Source organism: Pelecanus crispus, chromosome 7, assembly GCF_030463565.1.
Source record: "Pelecanus crispus isolate bPelCri1 chromosome 7, bPelCri1.pri, whole genome shotgun sequence".
NCBI lineage: Eukaryota > Metazoa > Chordata > Aves > Pelecaniformes > Pelecanidae > Pelecanus > Pelecanus crispus.
In genome coordinates this window covers 38,016,156-38,040,525 of record NC_134649.1, presented here as the reverse complement: position 1 = coordinate 38,040,525, position 24,370 = coordinate 38,016,156, and the positions used below count along the sequence as shown (strand labels likewise).

Sequence of the window (24,370 nt, the reverse complement as noted above, 5' to 3'; positions counted from 1 at the left end):
TCCCTGACGTTTTGTAGTGGTAGTCTTCCTGCTAGTGACTGAATGTTTCACAGGCACTTCCTTCTACACCAGTGAAGGAAGGTGTCACCTATGTTCCAAAGATATGAGCTGAGATCTAGAAAAATTAAATAAGTTGCCAGCATGTTTATGGCAGCACAGTGAAGAGGACACTAGAGTTTTTGTTTACGACCAGTATAAGACCATGTCCTGGAGCTTTTGCAGTGTGTTTGATTTTAGGTTAGGTCAGCCAGTGGCCTGTTGTTATGGCCTGTTGATAATATTTTTTTAAAAATTGTTTTTCGTAGCGGTATGTTTTAATACATTGTGTTCATTCTTGGTTGGGGATTAATCTTCAGAAGAAAGTTGGTGGTTACCTAATTTCTAAGACCTGTCAAACAGTCTGGAAAGGTAACTGAAAAGGTACTTTCAGGAAATATCTCAGATTGAGATGTTCCCTGGATGATCTAATAATTCTCATTAATTCCTAGCATTTTATAGTTGTAAGGACACAAAATTTTTAGCAAATACATCATCTTCCTGTGGCAGGAACACTGATGTGTATCACGTGCTTTGAAATGGGGAAAGTCTTGTCACAACATGATGTTCAGAAGGTACCAGAAGGAGAGAGTGAGAAAAGAAAAGATGTAACTGGCAAAGTTTCACAAGCTGTTCTCTGTTGCCCTTAGTGACATTCAATCTTTGGCTGTATAAGGTGAGGGTACCTTATAGAACTGTACTAAGGAAGATGTTCTGTAGACTATGTCCTTTCTTTCTAGTTTTAATGCAATGGGAGTAGCAGCTGTTGGCTTGTGTCACATGTCATTTTATACTAATACTTTTTTCAGTAAAGGTTTAAAGAAAAAGGGAAAGCTAGTGGCAGGATTTTATCCTCTTTGTGAACAGTTTTGGAGAAAAGTATTGGAATAGTGAATGTACATATTCCAGAGGTTCTTACAGACTCTTACCCAAAATAACAGATAAAAGCTAGAAAATTTCTCTCTCAATGTAAATTATGGAAGAAATGGATGCAGACAGCTGTTAATTACTTTATCAAGATACTGTGGGCCAAACCCAGCCATAATAAGAGTGCAGGTACAGAAAATTGGTAGTAGACATTATTCATAATTTTTTAGAAAATATAAAGAGAACTGTTTATGGGGTTTTGGGGTTTTTTTTTTTGTTTGGTTTTGCTTTTGGTTTTTTTACCAGCAACCTTGGAAGACCTACAGCCTAGGCAAGATGAGAGATACTTCTGATTCTTATTTGACTTTTGAACTCTGTATCTACATTTTCTTTTGTTGTGGTTTAAATTTCACATCAATCAAAAGTTAATGCTTCTTAAGGATGTCATTTATCTTCATGATTCTTCTTGATGGTGTATGGATGGATCAAGCACTGTGGTTCTGATGGGAAAATATGAACATCAGGCGTGAATTCATAATCTGGAAGCAGAAATAGTGAAACAATGAACAAATACAGCTTTAGGGGAAAAAAAATACACTTTTCAAGTTTTGTTGTAAAATAATTAGCCTTCTGTGGTAGACATGGAGACCATAGAAAAAGGACAGGAGCTGTTCAGTTGCCTGTGATTTGACTTAAAGTTTATGACCTTGAGTAATGTGCCTGCTCAACAGCACTTAACAAAAGCATATTTGATGAAATGTTAAACTCATGAATTACATCTCCAAGAAAAGCCTTTTTTTAAACTTGTAAAATCAGAAATAAATCAAGATCTTCAGACCTCAGTGGAGTTGTTTAAACATGAAATTAATAGGAACAGGCTGTTTCATCAACAACGACACTTTGTAAACTTAATAAATAATATGTAGCTTTTTTCCAGATTAAAAAAGGACTGTGTATTTCAAGGTATTGTATAAAGAATTGTAGTATTATTAACTCCATTTTGTAATTGGGGAAGCTGAGACAGACGAACTAATGCTGTGAACTGATAGAAGTCAAACAAGCAAAACTCCCTAGATCCATGTTTCTTAATTGCCCATCCAAATGTCTATTCATTAGGGCTTATAATGTCTGGGAAGCAAGTTGTATTACAGTTTTGGGGCTTCTGTAAGGCAGTACTTGTTTCTCTGTTTTCCTTGCTATGGGCAACAGTTATTGGTTCAATTGTATTCTCATTTCAACCATTGAATGTCTAGAGCTACTCCCAATTTATACTTACAAAACAGGTAGAAGCCAGTTAACTTATGAGAGCATAAATGTGCTGTCCCTGCTACACGCAGCAGCAAGTGTTGGTACCCCTTGCGTAGAGCTGTCAGCCCAGGAGCTCACATGGCATCGGTGAGCCTATGCTTCTCCCTTTTATTGCTCAGTGAGTTTTGTTTTATTTGTCTGCTTTAGTTATACATTGGAATTATTACTTATTATTTTGTTCGGGTTTTTTTAAAGTAGTTGGGTACTACTCTGTTGAAACTAAAATGCAAAGCATTTCCTTTGACTGCTGTACTAGATGTTGTGATTACTGTAAAACAATGGAAGTAAAATTTTTGTTTTCTTGGAGGGTTTTTACCTTTATTCTTCACCTGTTAGGGGAAGCGATCCGATTTCCCTGGAAAGCTGGATAGGTTTTTAGGTCACAAGAAAGTCTGAAATGCACAATGGCTCTGAACATTAACTTTTCACTTTAGATCCCTGGAACTTTTGAGGAGAGACTTGCATTTTTTGGCATTGGTCAAGTAGTCATGGTCTTCATAGACTTGCCGTCTGTAGTGTCTTTGTGCTAAGTGTTCCCCCCTGGGGCACCATCTTATGTTTTAACTTGCAGTTTCAGTTGCTGATGTATGGGCTCTTCTGTTAAATAACTTCTATTTTCTATGTCATTATACCTACATGCTTTACTTGATTTGTTCGTATACAAAGTGTTTTCCCCTTGTTGTGTTTGGAACTGGTTTGTAATAGAGTTACTGTTGTGTAATTCTGACTGAAAGTTACAACTTTATCAACAAACACAAAGTGCTCGTTTTGTTTGAAAACTTGTGTTTTCCACTCATCATGAACTATTTATACATTATGCATGCTGGTTTTATTGTTTAAAAAAAACAAACCACTATTTCATACGTGCTGCACGTTAGGAATTATTAAAGATTCACTGGTGTGTAGAGCACTTACTGCTGTGAACACAAGTGAAGAGCTTCTGTAAACAATTGATTCAAGATTTCAAAATAACACAAGTGCTGAGAAAACTATTGCACTCAACTATACTGTCACATTTCTGTGGATTAATGAGTTGCAGGTTGTTATCTTGGTGATAGCGACTGTCTGAATGCTCAAACCCCATCACAAATGTGCTATAAATTCATAACCTTAGATCTCTCTTTAAATCCTAGTGAAGATGTTCTGTCGTGCATATGATGTGCCAAGGAGTATATTTGCAGTTATCAGAGCTCAGCTGATAGGCACTAACTTGCTTCTGTGTCTGAGCTGTAAAATGACAAGTGGTTGAAAAATATATCCTTTGTGCCAAGATCAGGGATTTCTGCCTGCAACTGTAGAGTGGTTTAGAGCAGTTCAAGAAAATATTCAGATGTCGGCAGGAGAATACATTAATTCTTCTGGGTTCTGACTATTCCACCAGTTTGTGACTATACTTCTGACACCAGTACTCATAAACTTACTGTACTCGGTTTCCCAGGCGCCTTGTGCTTTCTAGTCTTCCTGCCTCTCTTACTTCACCTCTGCTTCACTTACATTTTTAGCTTGCAGCATCTGTGATGAAAAACACTAAATGTGAAGATAATTCTTTGGCCATTATATACTTTACTTGGGTGTACCTGTGGTAGGCATGTTAGGGACGTTAATGTGGTCAAGCTTGCAGATTTGGCTGTTGTACTTTCTATGAAGCATGTTGAACCTATTCTATCTAAATAGGTAGTATTGCAATTAACAAATTCTTTCATTAGTGTGTCCTTTTGAAATTATGCAAAGAAAATTCCAGAAGCTTACTGAATTTTGAAACGCAGACAGGCCATGTTTGGCTTGGGAAGGCTGAACACTCATGCAGTGCACATCACTCCGATGTATACTGGATAATGTTATGGTATTTGAAAACATGCAATATGTTCTGCGTGCAAAACCATACGCATAAATGCTCACACGCTGTGTATATCATGGCTGCACATCTTCAGCTTGTGTGGTATGATGTACGCACTCATGTGCACGCCCACACACTAAACCTTTGCAGGTCAAAAAGTGAGGATAAACTTTTGAACCCAGCTGCTTCCAAATTAAGTACATGTGCAAGGACCACCAGAGCTGGGGTTACTGTATTCCAGAAAAGTGCTGGACACTGACACCCGCATATTGTACTGCAGGAGACTTCTTGTTCTTCCCTTGGAGCCTGAAGGATGACGCCTTGAAAACACACTGTCCTCTTTGCCCTTTCCTTGTCACCAGAAAGGACAGGCAGCAGTTTGGTGACTTCTCTCTTAGTTATGGAAATGGGACTGATACAGTAATCAGGATGCTACATATGGAGCTTTTTAAATTACTGCTCTTCAGTCTTTTGTTAGCCTTCATTATTACTGAAGATTTTTTTCAAGTCATAAAAATGACATTTTTAATATGCAGAATTAAAAAAAGGCAATATGAAGAATACATTTTTGTCAATAAGCTTTCACCTTTTAAACCAGTTATCTTGGTTTCTGCTCTAGGTATTTTAATTGAAGATTAACTACTGTTAAAGAGTATACAAATTTAGGTAGTATATACTTGGAGTAGTAAAATAGGACTGAATAAAACGTAGGAATAGAGTGGCCTGTCCATTATAATTTTAGATTGCAGAGCACAAACTAACCTTCATTAGAAGTCAGCACAGCCAACCGAGAAGTTCTTCTAATGTTAAGGCTTTTTTCCCCTTTTTTTTTTTTTTGTTTTTGTTTTTGTTCCAATGAAATTCACTAAAAGTATACTTTGGAGTTGCAAGTTCTCATCTGGGTGTTTGTTGTATTTCTTCTGTCTTTTTTTAATAAAATATTGTTAGGTTGAAGATGATGCATGTAAATATGAAACAAAATCCTAAAAGTAATTTCTGTATACTTCTCACTTCTGATGTACTGCAGAAATGATCTTGATGTGCTTGTTGCTCAGTATCTTTTTGCCCAATACAGGAAATAAGACTGGTTCATTGCTGTTTGCAAACTGATCATTTTTCATGCATCTAGAGCAGAACTCGGGTACTACATGGGTTGTCTTAAGGATGTGCGTTTGAGCCACGGAGGCTGATTTTTTGTTTTGGTGTGGTTTTTTTGTTTTAGAGGGGGTTGAAGATGCTGTTTCATTCTAACCACCCGCATGTCTCTTGGGCAAATTACCTGGTTTCCTTCCAAAAAGTTAGGCTCTTATCTTCCCCATAGTATCCCATATTTCTTCCAAAGGACAAAAGGATAGCTGTCCTGAGGAAAATCTTGTTAAGACTTATTGTTTAAAGCTATTTGGAAGGGAGTGCTTCTGGTACATTTTGTAAAGACTCAGATTTTTCTTTCTCCTCAGAGTTTTTACTAGAGCTTGAATTTTAGCAGTGTAAGTATTAATGTAAGCTTTTTGTAGATCCATAGCCTTGATGAACTGTGTGCAAAACAAACACTTTTATGAACACTTTTATATGAGTTCCCTCATCATCAGTATGCAGGATGAGGGAACGCTGCTGCTGCTCCCATTTTGATCCGTGAAGGCTGAAATAGCTTAACGAAGCTGGGGGGTGGCATTGGTATATTAACATGCAGTGAGATGTGCTTCCTTGCTGGACTGCTTCCTCGTGCGTTACCTGAGATAGCTCTACACTGTGCTGCTGTCTGCAGGGCATGTAGATGTCTAAAAGGAGAATGTGACCTAATATTGTGGTGCGCTGCAGACTTCCTTCTCCTCCGGTGTCTGCTCCTAAGGAAGGAACCTGGATAAGATAGGACCTCAGCCTTGACTTAGCATGGTATCATAGTCTCTATGTTGCTCGCTTTGCACAGGCAAAATGGTTATCGGCTAGGGCTGTGTCCTTTATCCATGACACTTTCCCAGTCCTTCCCTTTTCATGGGTTTTTTTTTGATTGTTCTTGTTGTTTTCTCCCTCCTTGTAAGGAAGGGAGGGTTTGAACCACAGATTTGCCATGATTCTGCTACAAAATCAGTAACAGCTGTTGGAATTGTAAATGGCTTCTTGGTTGCAGTCACAGAACCTGCAGTTGATCAGCTTTGCCCTGAGCAATAAGTGGAGACATCAGGACCACTGAGGCTAACTAGAGAGTAAGGGTGGAGGGAATTCAAACCCTGAGGCAGGGGTCTAAACAGAGAACACAGGCACGGATGGGTATTGGAAGGGACGCTCGGTTTCCTTTTATTGGATGTCTTTTTAGATGCTGTGAAGTGCAAAGTTGACTAGAGCAGTATCATAATGTGAGCAATGGAAGTTAGGAGGAAGATGTAGAAGAGTTTTCAGAGAAAATGTAATTTGAGTGTGAATTTGTCTTGTCTTTTAACACCCACCCCCCAGCCCCCACATCCAGTATTCTAACAAAATTCAGTGGGCAAAAGATATTCTATGCATTGGTAGGGTCACTCACAAGTCTTTTAGGTTGATAGGCTAAACTATATTCTATATTCCTGTGTTGCCTTTGAGTAAGTTAGGATACCATAAACACTGATATGTTAGTACAAGGCAAAGGTTTAACAATTATTTGTCAAGAAAAATAAATCTTAAGATGTGAGAACTCCTGCTCCCGAAATGGACTGTACTAGAACCCAAACTTAATGAAATCAACAGTCGTCACACAAGATGCTGCCTTTGTGGTTTTGGTAATGGGGCTAATTTATTTTTAACTTGTTTGTGTGTTTTGGCTGGACATATTACATCCTCTGTAATCTAATTTTCCTCTCCTTCAGTGCTGCCTTTTACTGCACTCCCTAGAAACACCGAATTTATTTGTGGGGGTTAGATTTTTTTGCAGTGCAAGTCAAAGTGAGTTGGTGTGTTGGAAGCGTGCAGTGACTCTTCAGTCCAGGTCATCAGTCCACCAAGCTGGGTTGACTGTCATAACACCCTGAAATACTAGTTGTGAACCTTTTCCCTATCACTGCTGGATTTGGACCCAGACACTCAGATTGGCATTGGTAGCAGGAATCTTGTAAGTTAGGTTGCTGTAATTCATTCTCTTCCGGCCAGTCTCCTGGCATCGGGACACTTGTTACTAATTTTTGCTTCTGATCCTTGTGAATTGCCTATATCTTATTTCTAAACAATATCAGCACTTGGAAATTTCAGAAAGATGAAGAGTCTTTTTTGGGGATGGTTCAGGAAAGCTTATCTCCTTCAGCCTTAAATATGATCTGCTTTCCATGCACTTGGACAGAGGCTGTACCTGCATTTTCTGATATTTTACTTGACTAGGTTTTAGAACAGTCTGTGCCCCAGGAAGAGTGTAATGAGGAAGGAAACCCAGCCCTTGGGTGCTTGCCTAGAAAAATGGAAGTATCGCTGTGGCACGGATAGAGGTATTAAGTTCTTAGTATGTGCTAGGTCTGTGTCACTGTATCTCTGCAACTTGTGCTGTCTCGTTTAAAGTCCGACTTAGTGTGCCTGCGCCTTTATAAACATATCGCTGTTTGACTGTGTTTGACTTTGTCAGTGTTGCTGTTTATTTGGAGGCCAAGTACTCTAAAGTAATTATTAGAAAATACTAACTTTGGATTTAAAGGTTTATTGCCGGTCTTTGTGATTTACTTAGAAAAAGCATGAAAAGATTGAACTGAAAGTCTTGATATTGAGAAGGGGAATATAAATAAGCTATGCCTTTAAAAATAATGCTTATATTCATTTTAAATTTTTTATTTGGGGGGTAGGCTGATGACTTTGCATTTTTTTAATATTATTGAAGCAGCTTACAGGAAGAGTCCCATTCTGCAAATCTTTCCCCCCTTTCCCAATTTCCAAAATCACAGGCTAATTTATTTCTTTAAGAACATTTTAAAATAGTAGTAGTTAAATAATATAAAGAGAATCAGTTAAGGCTCAATAGTGTTCAACCAGCATGTGCTGAATGGGGAAAAGCATAGTGTCTTAATTAACAGAAATGCAGGAAACTTAGTTATTGCAAAGTATTTTTTCACTACTAGAGGATTTGTGGGTGATTAAGAAATGTATAGACTTGAGTTTGTTATTTTTTAAATAGAAACCAGATACATGTCTTCATCCTTTGCTGGCTTGTTGACTCAATTTACTTGGATGGAATTTTTCAACATTTAAAACAAATTAAAATTCATGAATCATTTCTGCTTAAAGGCACAAGCTTTCATAGATACAACAGTTAAGATTTCTAACTAGTTACATACATAAATACTGTTTTGATATGTAAATTTTGTACTTACTCCCTTAAAAAAATGCAGATGAAAGTTTTAATAGGTGGGATACAGTATGTGTTACCTGTTAGAAGCTAATTATTGTGCTTGAATAACTGTCTGGTTTAGCATTGCTTTGTCTCTCTGTACTGTTTCCTGCAAAAGCAGCAATTAGTTTGTAGGACAGATGTGAAGAAAACATGATACTATGGCAGAGGGTGATGACATGGTTTGTAAAGCTGTTTTGTGCTGCCTTTGACGCACTCTGCAATTTCTTGGTACTTGTTGAGAGAGGTTTTTCAGTTTTGCTGTAGTGATCCATATATGCTCTTAAACTCTTATGTTTTGATGCTTCTGTGCTTGTATGGAGTGACCCTGTTCAGGAGGGGGAGGTGTCATTTCACCCAGAGTGCATGTGTATTAGATTAAGATCAGCATTGTTTTACTCTATGGTAAATGCAGCATGTGAATTTTTTTTAATTGTTTTAATTATTGTGGCCAGTTGATTGCTGGTACAGCTAAGCAAGCTTTTTCACAAATATTTTGTAAATGTGGCAGGCTTTATCATGAGGTTTTAATTAGAGCTTTCCTGGAGTTTGCTTAAAAATGAGACTTGGGGAAGGTAGGTGAGCAGTCAGTGGATGTTGACAGAAAACAACAATCATTCTAGATGAAAATGTATGTTCTTTTTCAAATATGTTATTTCAAGGATATTTCAAAGTATTTGATGTAGTTCAGGATTCATTTAGGAAGCTCATTTCTCTACTGCTGTAATACCCATGCACCCAGTCAGTGTAGCACAGCTCTAGGCACTGTGTTGGTGTTCACAGAAGAAGTGCCAGCCGTGGCTTGCTGGTTTCTTCTCTGGACCTTTGCAGAGGAAAAGGGGGAGCAAGGTGCGGTGTGTGTAGCTGTACATGTGCACATGCATATGTATTGCTGAGAACTAAAGAAGTTGCTTTGGAATGTAAAATTGTTAAGTTTAAAAAAAAAAAGTAGACAAATTGGGAAGCAAAGCAAGAATACGTTCTTTCAGATGTTCCTGGCTAAGGCTGATTTGCACCATAATGGACTTTCACGGAAAGTTGTGTTCATTTTTTGCAGAAGGTATTTTTAAGAACACTGGAATTGTTGAGAATGAGTTTTGTTACATGGGCCAGATAATTAGTGTTTGAAGCTTAACCAGACTGAGCATCCTGTAACTATAACTGGAAAACATACAGTGCCTGCAAAAACAAACACATCCAGTCTTGTCCCTTGGGTGGCCTCTTCTGTACTTTTTATTACGTGACCCTTGCTTTTCCCATGCAGCCTGCCTCCCATTTGACTGAGATCCACCTGTGAATGGTGTTTCAATCTGGGAACCTCACCCAGGAACATATGCCCCATGAAGCTGCTGCATCTGTGGGTGTTTGCATGCTCTGTTACAATCTTCACCAATTTCAGTGTGTGCTGTTGGTCTTGGCAGACTGTGAAAGACATCGGGAGGGAAGCACGCTGTGGAATCGGGAACCTGAAGAGCCATTCTAGGGAAGAAATATATGAATAATAAAGGAGGAAGAACTGGCATACATTTGAATTTGTCTTGGTAAAAAAAAAAAAAAATTATACGGATTTCCAGAGTCCTTTTTTGTGGAAAGCCATAGAGAAGGAATTTATAGGTTATTAAAAGACTGAAAAGTTCATAGTAACCCAACATCCTTATACTGTTTCTTCTCCTCCACCTCCCACAACATTTTATTTCCCTTGTAATAATTAGTTTGAACTTTCATCTATTTCTGTGGATCAAGTAATTTTCACACAACTTCAGGATTTTTTTAATATGCTTTAAATCTTTCTTCTAAATAATGTTTTTTGTAACAAAAAAAAGCCATGAATACATTATAATTTCAATTTTCATAGTGTGTGAAAGATTTCTGCACTAGGTCTTTATTGTTTTTGAAGAATTCATCACCCTAGTTAAGAAGCTTAATATAAATTAAAGAAGGTATTAAGGAACATTAAGACATCAAAATGTGGAGCGTTCTTTTCCTTTCGATTGCTCCAAATACAAACAAGTTGAATAAAATGCAATCAAAGGGCCTGTTTGGAGAACATTGAGTGGCTTTACAGCTGTGCTGTAGAGAACCTCTGGTAAGAGCATAATTCAAATAAAAAGGCCTTTCTTTCCTCCTCCTAATTCTCTTTGTTGTGGTGACAACAGAGTACAAGCCCGATAAAAATTTAATCACCTTATCTTTTTAAAGCAAATTGCATATTTGTTTACACACAATATACATAACATAAAAAAGAAAAAGCTGCTATCCAATCCCCCTCCCCCTTCTAATCGCATTAAAGGCCCTTGCCTAGAAGTTTGAAAAAAAAATTAAATGTTTTATTCTTTATTCTGAAGTCCCATTGTTCAGGATTGCTTTATAAAGGCAGCCCAGGGGAAGATGAATATCGCCAAACTTAAACTCTGGACCAGCACTGAGCAGCAGATGCCTGGGATACATCAGCGGAGTTGGTCCAGCTTAACTGGCTTCTGTGGTGCCTACTCCACATCAAGAGTTGCAGGCAAGATGGGAGGATTACAGACAGGCCTGCGGATCTAGCAGTTTGATTTGAAGCTGCTTTGTAATGAATTGCTTTTGATTCTGTGTCAGATCTGCGAACCTGAACTTTTTCCGCATTGTATGCATTTCTGAAAGGCTGCTGCAGCAGAGATTGTGTATTGGTACTGGTTTTGTTGTTGTCTTTTCACTAGGGGCTGACGAAATTTTAGTCCCTTGTGTTGAGTTCAGAACGTGTTTTCAGTTGTTTCTGCTCACCTTAGTGCACAGAGCATGAGCATTGTTAGTTTTGTTTATTTACTGTTTTATAGGTACTGGGATACTGACAAAAACCTAATCAAAAGTATCTTCTGGCCTGCTGCTGAGTGGCTCTGGCCTGCAAACTCCCTCATTGGATATAAATTTAATGCCAACGTGATATTCTACGGGTTCTAAAATGATGGAAGCTCATAAGCTTAGTGACTCCTTGATCTATTTCTACATATCTAGCCTTTGGGACATTTTCGTGATTTTTGTCCCTCTTGATTTGAGGATTTAATCAGCAAGGGCCACCACCACAGTAAAACGTGTGAAAGTCTGTCCTGTACAACAGTCTTCACAGACTGTCCCAAATTTTACTTATTGTATCAATGTCTGCATGGTTCTTTCTTAAAGGTCCGGTGACAATAATTGTGATTTTAAGACACTGTTCTGTCTTTGTTTTGAATGGTCTTGGATATTTCATGCTGAGCTGCCTGTAAGTTTTCTGTTGTTGAATTGTGACAAGAGGCTATATTCCCAGGCTTCCAACTACATTGCATGTATTTGTATAAATAATTTGACGTCCTTATTAGTTCCATTACTTTTTCACAGTTGCTCCTGTTGTGCACTAGGCATTTTCCATGCAGTCAGTTTTTGCTTCAGGGAGTTTGAACAACGTGCAGACTACAAGCACAGCATCAGAAGGAGAGCTGCCTTTCCCTGTAGGTATGCTGGGAGCATGAGTATAGCACTTAGGCATGATCTCAATGACTGCATGGACCTTGAGTGGCCATCAAGTGAAAACAGTTTACAAATAATTGTTGGTATGATATATCAGATGGCATAATTGCAGCATTGTTAACATACTGAAAGCACATACATAGCCCATGCAGAAATTAATTTGAAAATCCTTTCCTTTAGGCTAATGGGACAGTGCTGGATTTGAGGACAAAATGATTACCTTAGTGGTTGTCTTGTAGCTCTGCAAGCTGGTCCATTGCATTGTATGTACACTTAATTTGTGTAGCCTAGACCTAGTAATCATGGTGCACTGGAGTCTCCCATGTAAGCTATATTAAAGCTAGTCCCTGGCATACAGAAACAAAAAATTCTGTAGAGCATACAAGTCATAGTTATGTTCCAGGAGTGCAAAGTATAAAGTGATCCTCTTTAGGAGAGTTACCATAGGAGGGCTTAGCCAACAAGTGGTTGTGGTACACAACAGCAACTGAAATATTTGTTGGCCTATAAGACAAGGTTAGATTTGGTACTCTCAACCTATTCATACTGCAGTATGGCAAACTAGCCAAGAACTTAAGATCTCAACTATGTCACTTCATTTCAGAGCTGTTCTTTGGGGCTGAAGGGTATGTTGGGTTAGGGTGCATTTTGGAAAACCCACTGTGGGAACTGCAAATATCCTTCTGAAGTGTGTGTGGGCTTGTGTAGACTTAAATAATGTGTAGACTTACTTAAATAATGAGATGGTTGCAGAGCAATGGTATGTTACGTAGTGGGGATTTGTCAAGTGCAGAAATCTATCCTGCTACGTGGCTTCAGATGCCAGCAGTGCATTTGTATCTGGTGTTCGTTTATTACATTTTATTTTTGGAACAAAAAAAAAGTTTAAAATGTGGTTATGTTATGTAAATTTGGGAAATTGGATAATATAGCCTGATCATCTTGCTGGAAATTGAGAAGTATAAAACTGTGAATGAATGGCACACTCTTAATGTGATGTGGTATGCTGTGTGTCCTCAGTGTAGATGACAAGTTTATGACTAAGAGAGGAGAGGAAGGGGCAAGCAAGGCATGTATAGGGAAGTATGGCATTGAGAACCATTCAGCAGCTGATAGATACGGTGTGGTCCTGGAGTCTGTGCTCCATTTAGCAATATGAAAAATATCAGACTGAAAATCAAGACGCTGACTTCATGCAGAGGGTATGGCAAACTAATTAAAGAAAAAAATGTGTACCAATTGAGCCTATAAAACTCTTCCTGACCTTGAGAAAACTCCCAGAGAGCTGTGGGAAACTCCAATCTGTCCCCTCTGAACTTTTTTGTGTTGTTGTTTAAATATAGTAACTGCTTTTTTAATTAAAAAGAAAAATTAGATGGCATTTCAAATTGTGTCCATGGTGCCTTGGGGACCTATTACAGTACAAATTACCCTATACTGTTTAGTGAAGTCTTGTTTACTATTGTGTGAAGCGAGGGTTACCAGTGTAAGGATGTAGGACAAGAAGGGCCCTTCTTTGAAAGTCTGGCTCTGCACATGAAAGTGACGCCAGCAATTGGAAGCAATTTGTGGAATTGTTTGATTATATTAATTATGGCACCAGCAAACAGTGCTTGGGAAACAGTTTTGTTTTCTTGCATTCTTTCTTGATTGCTTGCAGCAAAAGCCAAGATACAAAATGTGCCTTTAAGGGCTGCCGGAGAGCGCGGTTCAAGCCATTGTGTAGAACTGGCACTGAGCTTGAAAGGATTGTGTCCAGCTTGATGTGAGAGTTTTCCGAGTACAGCTTCAGCCTGAACTTCACCTAGGTCAGCCTCTTGAACTAAACCAGCTTCTGTCTTCCTCATCAAGGAAGAGTAGCTCTTTCCTTGCTAAGTAGGAGCCCATAATGAAATCCGTGTTATTTCCAGTAGTACCACCTCTTACAATAATGTCTTTCAGTCCAAAGCCTCTATAAACTTAACAAATTGATACAGAAAACTCAATTCACTTCACCACTGAACTGCAGCCTTCTCTGATGTGGTATGGGGCAGCTGTTCCCCAATTTATGGGAAAATGTTTTAGTAGTTAAGGATTTCTAAGCAGAGTCTACCAAGCTGAGACTGCAGGAATTACTCTGCTGATGCAGGCTGGCTGTCATAACAGCATTTGGTCGGGACATGGGACAGTCTACTTCTGCTCAAAGTGGCTTAAGATGTTTTTTTTCTGGTCTCTCTCATCAAACAATGAGTTATGGATATTTTGTGTAGATCCCAAGTACCACACCAAGGCATTAGTGTAATTCTCATTTGGAAGGAAGGAGTCTACTTTCCGGTCTCCTTGGAGGTTGATTGCTTTCCCTGGCCAACTTCATGCTGTACTCCTATTAATATTCACAAGCCAGGCAAGGTGATAATAGCAGATCTTGTACTAGCCAGAATAGAAAAATGAATGTACTCTGGAGTTTGAAACTGTAGCAGAATATTTGAGAGAGCTGACAAGAGATGTGGGAAAAGGTGGTGTGAATTCAAAATAGAATTACTGGAGGGATTTACATAAGTAAAATTCATTGCCTGATCTGTGAAAGTAATTGAAGCTCAAATCCTGAGCTCCTGAGGGTAGCAAGGAAAGGAGTATCCCTTGTTTCTTGAGTGAATCTCTGGTCAACTATTACACTGAAATTGTCTAGGTAATCATATTATGCTTGTTATCATGGTGATGAACACCTAGGAGCAGAGTAGATTGGCACCTGTAGGAGCACTGTACTTAAATCTTTTGGCTAGAAAGGTTGGTAGGTGTTGACATATTGACCCTGATACCAGGTAGAGAATTCCTACCTGATCCCAGGCTCTAGTTAGCTCAGGACGCAGTTTTCACCCCTGCTCTTTCTGAAGCACCATATATTAATGACAGGCAGATGGGATGCCAAGTTAGGTATGGCCAGCACTCTCTAGATGACCAGTCATCCAGTCTACTAGATGTGGTGTGACACATCTGATGTTCCTATTACAGTGTTTATGGGAAGACTAACATGGTACTTTTGTTCTTGGAAGGCTTACAAAAATGTTCTTTTTCCTGATCAGCTCACGGGTTTTTGCTGGGATATTGAAGGAGAAAAATGACCACCTTAGCTTGAATAAAATCAAAAGGTAGGATGTTGGATATCTTCAGCAGAGGAGAACAGAAGCAGAGTTGCTACCTAGTAGCTTAATGTAAAGAATTCAAGCAACGGGATGTTACATTTTCGGTTATCGTTGTCCTTTCTGTCTGACTGTAGAGATAACTGTAACAGGAGGGGCTGAGCAAATTGATCCTCTGGTTTTGGGATGCTTCTGTTCTTTGTTTGATTCAAAACTCCAGAACGTTACTTCAGGGATAATTGCATGAGCTTTTAATGGGTTTTAGGGCACAGATTAATGATAATTTTTTTTTTTTGTAGAACTACTGATATGTTTTGGGACTAGGAGAACAGGTGTGTGCTTGCTGGTGTATCGTGGGACTCGTGAGAGCCAACACTTGTACCTCTGGCATTTCTCTTAATTTTGCTGGAAACCAGTGATAGATTTATTCTTGTTTTAAAGTTGATCAGAATCTGAAACAGATAAGTGCTCTATTTGAACCTTGTACCCCTCTTTGAACACAGGTAAATACGGTTTTCTTAAGTCTTTGATGAATATACATAGCTGCTGCGAGAAAAAAATCAAATTAGTTTATAATTGTGTTGTGCTGAAGTACTGGATTCTTGAGTCGTGCAGTACTAGTAAAAAGTTTCTATTTCCTTTCAATGGTCTGTCATTGCAGTAAGCAGGGGGGAGACTGGTCTTGGTCCACGCTCAAGCGCAGCCCCTCTGCATCACACTGTGGCAGGGATGTTACCATCCGGGGCTCTAATTATTTCTGATTTTCAGGTGGATCAGCTTTTGTACTCTCTGTGAGCAGGAGGGTTGATGCAGGCACACAGTCCTTAACTGTGTAATGAGGGTTCAGACTGTGAGAGTTCAATTTAAGGAAATCCTGAAACTGTGAAAACCAGCTGTTACGAATAATGCATTGTGAGTGAGGATTATCCCCAACCCTTTGCCTCTTTCAAGTTTTGCTCTTTTTTTCCTTCTCTCAGGAAGAAAGAAAAATGTCTGCCTGTCATATTAAAAGGTTAAAAATTATTTCCAATATCGAATGTGCTATGTTAACTTGTTCTCTGATCTTCAGTCAATTTTTAACATTTGAATGTTGACAGGAAACAAGAAATTGCAGGTAGTTGAGTCTTCTACCTGCAGTGTTCAAAGGAAGCGAATAGGTTATTTTGGTTACAGAAGGGAAGAACAAAGTTCAGTTTCCCACTGAATCTCTGCTCACAAATTCCTGAATGGAATGGGAGGTTTGGGGTAATATCAGCAGGTCAAGAATAGTCTAGGAATTTCTTAATATTGAACGCAAAAAGGAATATTGTCTATTCCAGTGAGAGCTACTGGTGTAGCCTGCATGTGGGTTTTTTCCTAACACAGTGGTAAGAATCCTGAGCCAGCACTTTCCCAGCAAACCATGGCAAGTACCATTGCAGGTAGCTGGTGTAATACATTTGCTGATTTTTCTGCTGCTAGGGTGAACTGTTAATTTTGATCTGAAAGCAAAGTTCTCATGGATCAGGAGACCTGAAATCTTTTAACATGAATTTTTTTTTTTTCCCCATTACAATTTTGAATGCTGTAAGAAAACTGTGTAATCATCCATGCAAATACCTTCATGTTCATTGGTGCTAGCTATCCTAGCTAGTAGTAGGCTTTTTTCACAAGTGTGCATATGAGAAGGGAGTTATTGAAGTTCAGCCAAATAAATTATTCTCCTTGGCTGTGCTGGAGAGCATGCCCTGCACCTATATTATCACACCCGTTTTCAATGATGTGTTTATCAGTTGCTTAAAAATTACTCCTCTCTCTGTCTGGGCTACAAGGAGATACTGTATTATCTTGCTTCTCATCTACAATGTATCTGGCATTCAGTCTTTCAAATCTTCCATTCAAACACAATGTTTCATTAGCTTTCAAGGAGACGGGACTATTCCTAAATATTGAAGAGATCTGTGGAAACAGAATAGAAATACGGAGATGGGAAATCTGAAAAATAAAGTTGGAAAAGGAAAGAGATAAAACTCCTGAAGGGCAGACTAGCAAGTGGAATTGGGAGTCAAGGAAAAAGGAGCTGGACTTTAGGAGAAATAGCAGATACCACCCTTGGAGATCTTTTCAAGGAGCAGGGGAGCAGCAGACTAATAAGCCCCCAGAAAACCCCCAAAACCAACCACAAAAAAACCCAACGGAGATGACAGAGGATGTTGATAAGGAATGACAATATTAAGTGCAGGAGGATGAGAAGTGAGAAAGTTATGTAAAAGGTAAAGTAGGACCCAAGCTTACAGGTAACTGTTGAAATAAAATGTATACGGGGAAAAAGGACAGCAGTGTTCCTTCATCCTGCAGTTGGATTAGCAAAAGGAATTAGAGGAGCGGGTACTGTATCAGCTTTCGTCCTCCTTCCAGCTGAAGTAGTAGTAGTAAAAACAAAGCGAAAGTAAACTCTGGTTATGGACTTTTATATGCTTTACGTGTTTGTTGTGATTTGTCCACTGGCCAGCACTCCCCAGCAGTCTGGTACGGAGACTGTTCACGGAGACTGTTGACGCAGCAATCACCAGGGTCAGCGGGGGGTGTTTATCACAAGGCTTTGCCGAGTCCCTGTTACAGGGAAGCCTGATTAACGTAAGGAGAAGGTGAAGCATTAGAGAAACCTTAAAACTTGTACAGATATGAGTATCATCGGGGGGGGGAGGGCAAAATTTATTTCCCGTATTTATACACAAGAACGGGTCCAGAATTCTACAATGTGGAATTTCTATATGAAGTTATTGAAATGTGCATGTTTCTGTGCAAACTTCTTGCATGAGTAATTGTACAACTCCAGGCTGCAATGCACTTAAGGACAAAAGATACTGTAAATCACTAAGAAGCTAGCTTTTATTTGTGAAAATTGTGTAAAATACTGCATTTATCCTTTATTCTGTGCATGTGAAACTGTTCTTAGACTTGGAAAATATTTTTCCTGATGAGGTATTGCTTTTCATTTGAATTTGAAAATTCACTTTTTTATTTTGCATGTGTAAATGGCTCAGTTTGCATTAAATCCTTGAGACCATGCTGAGGCAAAGGATATTATATTAAGAGTCTGTGTTCTTATTTGTTAATTATTAACAGTAGTTGAAAATAAAAGAATGAAGTGGATTAAACTATTTCACAATTACATTTTCATATCTAACCTGGGTTAGTTGATGCTACAAGTACATTTTACATAAGACCTGTCTGTGCACTTCTTGTTACGGACACGGTTATGATGGGTGGGAATGAATTTGCTAAGCTTTCAGATATCTTATGTGCCTCTGAAGACTGCCCATTAATAGTATTAATACATAGGTATTTCCCACTGTTGTATACAAGGCATTTCTTAGAACTTGGAAGCTAAAGTCTTTTTTTTTAACACACGGACCTTTTCAATTTAATCCATTAGCAACTTGGCAAAATAAACTAATTGTCCAACTAGAGGAAGAAAAAAAAAAAAATCTATTAACTTGCTACGAATCCGAGGAGTACAGGCAGCACTTAATTAATGGAACAGATTTCTCACTATGTATTCAAGCTAACATAGCTATTGTTCAGGAGAGATTAGACCCTTAATGTAAGTAAGTTAAACTAGACCTCCATCTAAAAATATCCGTCATTTCAGCTATTAAAGGTCTGATGTCTTTTTCGGTGACAGATATATTTCTCTTCATTTCCTTGGTTTTGTAAAATGTAAAGTATGCATTGTGTGTAACGCGAGAAATCCACGGAGGTAGATGAAACCCCGATTGTGCCTCCCCGCCTGTCTCTCCCTGCCTGCTCCTTTGTGCTGCTCCCTATCACAGAGCCTCTTCAGTCCTTAGACCTCCTGGCACCAGAGCAGAAAAACAGAAAATGCCATTTGTTAGGGTACGATGCCAGCCACCTAATCTGTTTGCAGAATGAGGGCCATGGGATCTGATTAGGTAATTTAGATACCTTGTGAATTTAATAATACCTGAGCTTTGGCTATCAGCCCAACACTTCGCTGGTAGGAACTACCACGTTCTTCCATTTCTTCTGTAAACTTTTTACCCATATTACTGTATTTGAATCAAATTAGGTGTTAAGAGCTGCAGGTGAGCTATATCTTTACTTTGTATGTGGGAGTTAGCGATAGGGTGGAGCAGGTGAGATTGCTCAATATTAAATACATTTTCCCCAATACAGTTCCATGTGCAGCATAACCTTTTTTCTTGAAAATGAAATTTTTCCAACATGAGATTCCTTGTTTAAACGCCTATGATGATACACTGGGTTTCAGATGTGTCTGGCAGTCCAAGTGCTCACTCATGTCCCTGGCAGTTTTTGAAGCTCGGTTTATCCGAAGTGGTGATTTCATCCTCATGGCTGAGAGTTCCCCACTTGCTGCTGCAGCCGAGTGTGCGCGGCGGGGTGAGAGGCTGACCTGCCCCGGGGGCATCGTCACCCTGCACCCCTGCGGGCTGCAGACAAGGCTGTGCAGTAGCAGCTTCGGCGCCTTGCTTCAGATACCCACAAGGGAAAATTTTGGCTGCAATTTTAATGCCACATCTCCTCCCTTCCTCTCTCCTTTCTGCCAATTAGTGTTTTTTGGAAATTAGATTCTTGCGAAGCCTGCTAACATAAATAGAAGCGTTTTAGGATTTGTTTGCTTTAATTAAAGTGTGTCTTTCTGAAAGGATTTAGTTAAACATCTTTCTTAAACAGTAATGTGCCAGTAACAGCAACGTTAGTAATAGTGATAAGACCCAGAAAGGGAAACCAACTAGAAAGCAAAACGAAATGTTTCTTTGTCCAAAAAATAATTGGTCTTCCCAGGAAAGTGGAGGAAACCCTGTTCAGGGACACTTACAATTAGGTTGATCAAAACAGTAGGAAACATACAATATGAAATAAAGCCTGTAAAGGTACAGAGCAGGACTGTGTGAGGTCACTCTCTTTGCTGTTTTTATTTTGTTTTCCTCTTTTTTTTTTTTTGACTATTGCTTTTTTTTTTCCTAGCGGCACCCAAGATGATGTCAGAGCTTTCCAAATAGGAAATAAGTTGCTTTTCATGTAATGATAAATTATTTTTCGTAATGAAGATGGAGTGATTGTAAGGCTAATGATATTAATGGGATTTTATATGAAAGCATCCAATTAAAAAATTGAAACAGCTGCATCAAACATGACTACACAGTGTAATAAAACCATATAATAAATATGTGGTCAGGCCACACCGTATTATCTAGTTTGATTAATTGAACCTTACACGTGCAAAGATAGTCATTATCAGACGTCTCAACCATCAAGGAAAAACAGTCTCAATTATTTTCACAATGAAATAGTCACTGCTCTTTTTTTGTATTCTGCCATCTGAAAAGAGAAAATGGCTGCTGCCTTGACTGTGAAGATCTCGCAAAACTATGAAAGTTCATTCTGATTGATGCTGGGCTTCTGCAACCTTAGTGTAAATTGTAGTTTATTTAGTTATATATGTAACATGTTGCTTTTCTCTTGCCTTGTGCTCTTGCATTTTTTTTTTTAAAAAAGCAAGACCCCTCTATCTCCAAAAGTCTTCCTGTGGCTGCACTGCGGGACCTTAGGGCAGTTTTGTAACCCTCGGTTGTGAAATGGTAAATCGGCAGTTTCCTGGTTTTGCTTCAACACTTCCTTGTTTCCTCCCTTCCCTTTGCCGTGGGGTCGGGATGCCGCCTGGAACAATTTGCTACCTGACACAGCAAGATGAGAAGGTGGGCTCTGGTGCTGTGTTCCCCTGCAGTCAGCTGTAAGTGCCTCTAGATGTGTCTGTGCTGGAGCAAATCACCTGTGCGTGTAGACCTCCTGTCTCCAGTAAATCATAAGCATCTCAATCTTTTTGTCAGGCTGTGATATGAGAATCCACATCTGAATTTCAATATGAGGGGAGAGAAGCCGATTAAGTGTTTGAGATTAAGGTTATGTGACACCACAGGTTAAAAATACCTGAACTGAATTTGGCCAAATGCCCGAGAACCACGTTGCAGTGTGTTCAGTTGGCGCTGAATAAGCTTCCAAGGAGTTCGCTGTCTTCTGCTTTAAAGCAATTCTTCAGGAGTGGTCTTTTTAGGAGCCGCATCTCTCTTGTTTTACAGTGTTTCTTTGGACTTTGCTATCTTGCATTTCTTATCTCAAATGTCACCAATGTGTCAAGTTAAAAGAAAATATAAAAGTGTAATAAACCCTAGCCATTTTAAGAAGAAAAGGACAAATATTTTTGTTTTGTATAAATGTCTGGAGAAAGGCTTAAGTTGGATCCCCAGAGTCCTATACAGGTTAATTCTAGTTCACCTAAGAAGTGACAGTTGAAACCCTTAACAAATACTGTGTTTTCGCAAAAAAAACAACCAAACAAAACACCCCAAACAAACACAAAACTGTATAATTTGCTAGAACCTAAGCAGTGTGCTCCTGGCAAGTCTGGGAAATAAAGACATTCAAGAACCCTCTGACTCTTTGGACTCTATACAATTGTAGTGTTTTACCAGTTGTTGGTTTTCATTCATGACTTATTTTTATAAATATTCTTAGTGATGAGAAGAAACTTTGGGAGATGTGTGTAAATAATAGGAAAGGTCTGCTGAGTAAAAGGCTTAGACCAGGCAAGTTGGTCTGGCTTGTTTAAATTTTTGCCTGTATTTAATACTTTAAAAGCTGTAGAAGGATACAGCCAGGATACTGCACTGTATTTGGGGTATCACTTTAGTGAACTTCTCTTATTTTTCATATGAGTAACTATATTTCAGAAGTGTGATGCAGAAATGTGACTTTCCTAATGCACCTGATTTACTTTCTTATTTTCTCTGGTTGATTTCAGAAATATACTTGCCTGTTCATTTTTTCCAGTTATACTGAAATATGATATTGAGTGCTTTTGTCATGTGTGTTCTCATTTTTTACAGATGGGCTGAAGCCAGATACCAAGATGCTTCTTACTGTTGCCTCTAAGAAGAAATCTAAAGCAGGGAAGGGGGATACAACCAAAGAGGATGAAAGCAGCAAGAATGATTCAGCCCAACCTGTGACCATCTCTCTTCTCTTTAAAAGATATGTCTTTGATACACAGAAGAAAATGATGCAATCCTGAGAAAGCACAGAGGCCTCTGATCGCACCTGAAAGACCAGGATCTGAAATGAATTCAGGTGGAATGTGTTTCTTGTCTGAACGCATTAGGCCTGTTCCTTCCTCACAGACAGAGCCTGGAAGCTCCTGCTGACTATATGCCCCCTTCCAAAATCTCTGCAATCTGGTTTTGTTCTGTTAGAATCTACTTATTTTGTCATCTTTGTGATGTGAATCTTTATGGCCTCTCGCAGAATGTCACCTGCCAGATGAGCGCATTTGGGGGTGTGTTCCAATAGCGGTGTTTTTCTGGAGAATTGTTTTGAAGTTTCTCTTGATTTAAAAGTTTTCCACCAATATTAATCTAAATCTGGTCAAGATGTGAATTTCATGTGACCCACAAAGTGAAGCTGATTAGGTTTACTTCCCCAAGCAAAGTGGGGGACCAAAAGCACATGATATAATAGGTGAAACCTAAAATGGATGTTTCACATTCCTTCAGCTGCAACTATGTAAGATGCTATCTGAGAGATGGTATGGATCTTTTTTATAAATATGATTTGTATCTAGAAATGTTTTTCACATTAAACATAATGATGCGTGTAACTGAGAGTCTTAATTGTGCCGTTTGCTGTTCTAAAGGTTCAGAACCTATCTTCAGTGACATTTCATATAGCTTTTCTGAATTTCCTGCCTGTTCTGCGGTGGATCCTACTCCATTTTTTGTAACCAAAACATCTTTTGTGTGTGAAAGAAAAAGTTGCCTCTGGAAATAGTCAAGGGCTTTATTTCATTAAAATGATGATAGAAGATTGCAGCATAAGCCTTGCAAAATGAATATCTCCAAGATGCTTTTGAAACTGTTAGTTGTTTAATAGGGATTTCATGGCTGCTTTAGTTCTTCCACTCAATTTCATGTCCTGGGCTTATAAAAAGGAGAGCACTGGTAATATCCTTTCTTTGTTATGTACAAAGCATAGGACACCTTAACATGAAAACTAACAATTCCACAGGTGTGAACGCTGCAGTCTGGAACAGAAATTGGATTCAGGCTTGGCAGCATGGAAAATATTAGTTCCTACCTTCTGAATAAAAGGAGTCCTTCTGCTTGTTGATGTTAAATAGCAGCCTGTGACCCATTCGCTGAAGCCAGCCATAGAAGATGACCACATGTGTAATATAAGTGCATTAGTTGCATGTGGAAGTAAATAACTGTAATAGATTGTTACACTCATTAATCATATAATTATATTATTAATAACACTCAAAGTGTTATTAATCAAATATCCATTCATAGGTGTGAGTCCATCATGCTAACATGATTCTGGTTTTTTCAGTATTTTTCTTTTCCTTTTAATTTCCAGGTAACCAAAGTGGATACAAATAGCAAAAATACCAGCTATTGAGAGGATATTTACAGCTGGACAGTTGTGAGACAGGGCAAGTCTGGTCTCTAAACTAGGTTGATGATGCCCCTTTAAATCAGAACAGAATTAGTGCTTTGTGGAATAATCCCAAACAGTTTCTGCTGAGTGAGTCCCAGTAAAGCTTTAGCACATCCCTTAAGATTATGGGGTATGCTTTCAGTGTGATCCCAGAGGAATTAGGCAGGCAACTTCAGCTATGGCTTAATGTGACTTGTGCTGCCAGCCTTGCTGGAAAATGTATCTTTCTATAATGAAAAAAATGCATTTCACACCCCTGTCACCTCTCCTTCCCCATTTCTCTCCTCTTCCCAGACACCCCCAAAGGCAGTCTTTGGAAAGAATATTTATTGTGTTATCTTTCTTTTTAAGCCTTTATCAAATCCTGTTTTGTACCCTGCACTGTTACCTCCACTTAAGATACTGCAGTGATGGAAGCTAGAGAAACAGATGACATAGGAGGAATGCCATTATTATCATCCCAGGTTAGCCTAAGAATTACTGGTATAAAAAAAACCCTCTCATTAAAAAAAAAAAAAGTGAATTATTAAGGAACTTACATTTTTTTTTTTATCTGTATAGTTCTAATGTCCTTGCCGAATTTTAAACAAGTCACTAAATTCTGCCAGTTCTGCTTGGAGTTCTGGAAAGAAAAGGGCAGTCATCATGAGAGGTGTCCTGCTGGTAAGATATTGTTGGCTGCTCCAGAGCTGTTAACCTTGCACTTACAGGTTTTTGTCTTTCTCATTTGTAAGGCATTTTTTAATAGTTCTGGAGAAGAGGCTGTCAGTGTAAATGGTGGTATGTATTTTTACAAAGCACTATATGATTAATGTTTTCCCCTCTACGCTGTGGATTGCCCATAGCAGGATCAGTGAGTCA

The 24,370-nt window shown here is 38.8% G+C and overlaps 1 protein-coding gene across 2 annotated transcripts in view; it reads left to right on the top strand.

The window, feature by feature from the left end:
• The window catches only part of EEFSEC (eukaryotic elongation factor, selenocysteine-tRNA specific), a 128,610-nt gene extending 105,687 nt beyond the window's left edge, over positions 1–22,923 (top strand). For both annotated transcript variants that reach the window (XM_075713752.1, XM_075713753.1), the window contains exon 7: positions 21,904–22,923. In XM_075713752.1, the coding sequence (XP_075569867.1) occupies positions 21,904–22,088 (185 nt within the window). In that variant the 3' untranslated portion in view covers positions 22,089–22,923. The remainder of the gene's footprint in view (positions 1–21,903) is intronic.
• The last annotated feature ends 1,447 nt before the right edge of the window (positions 22,924–24,370 follow it).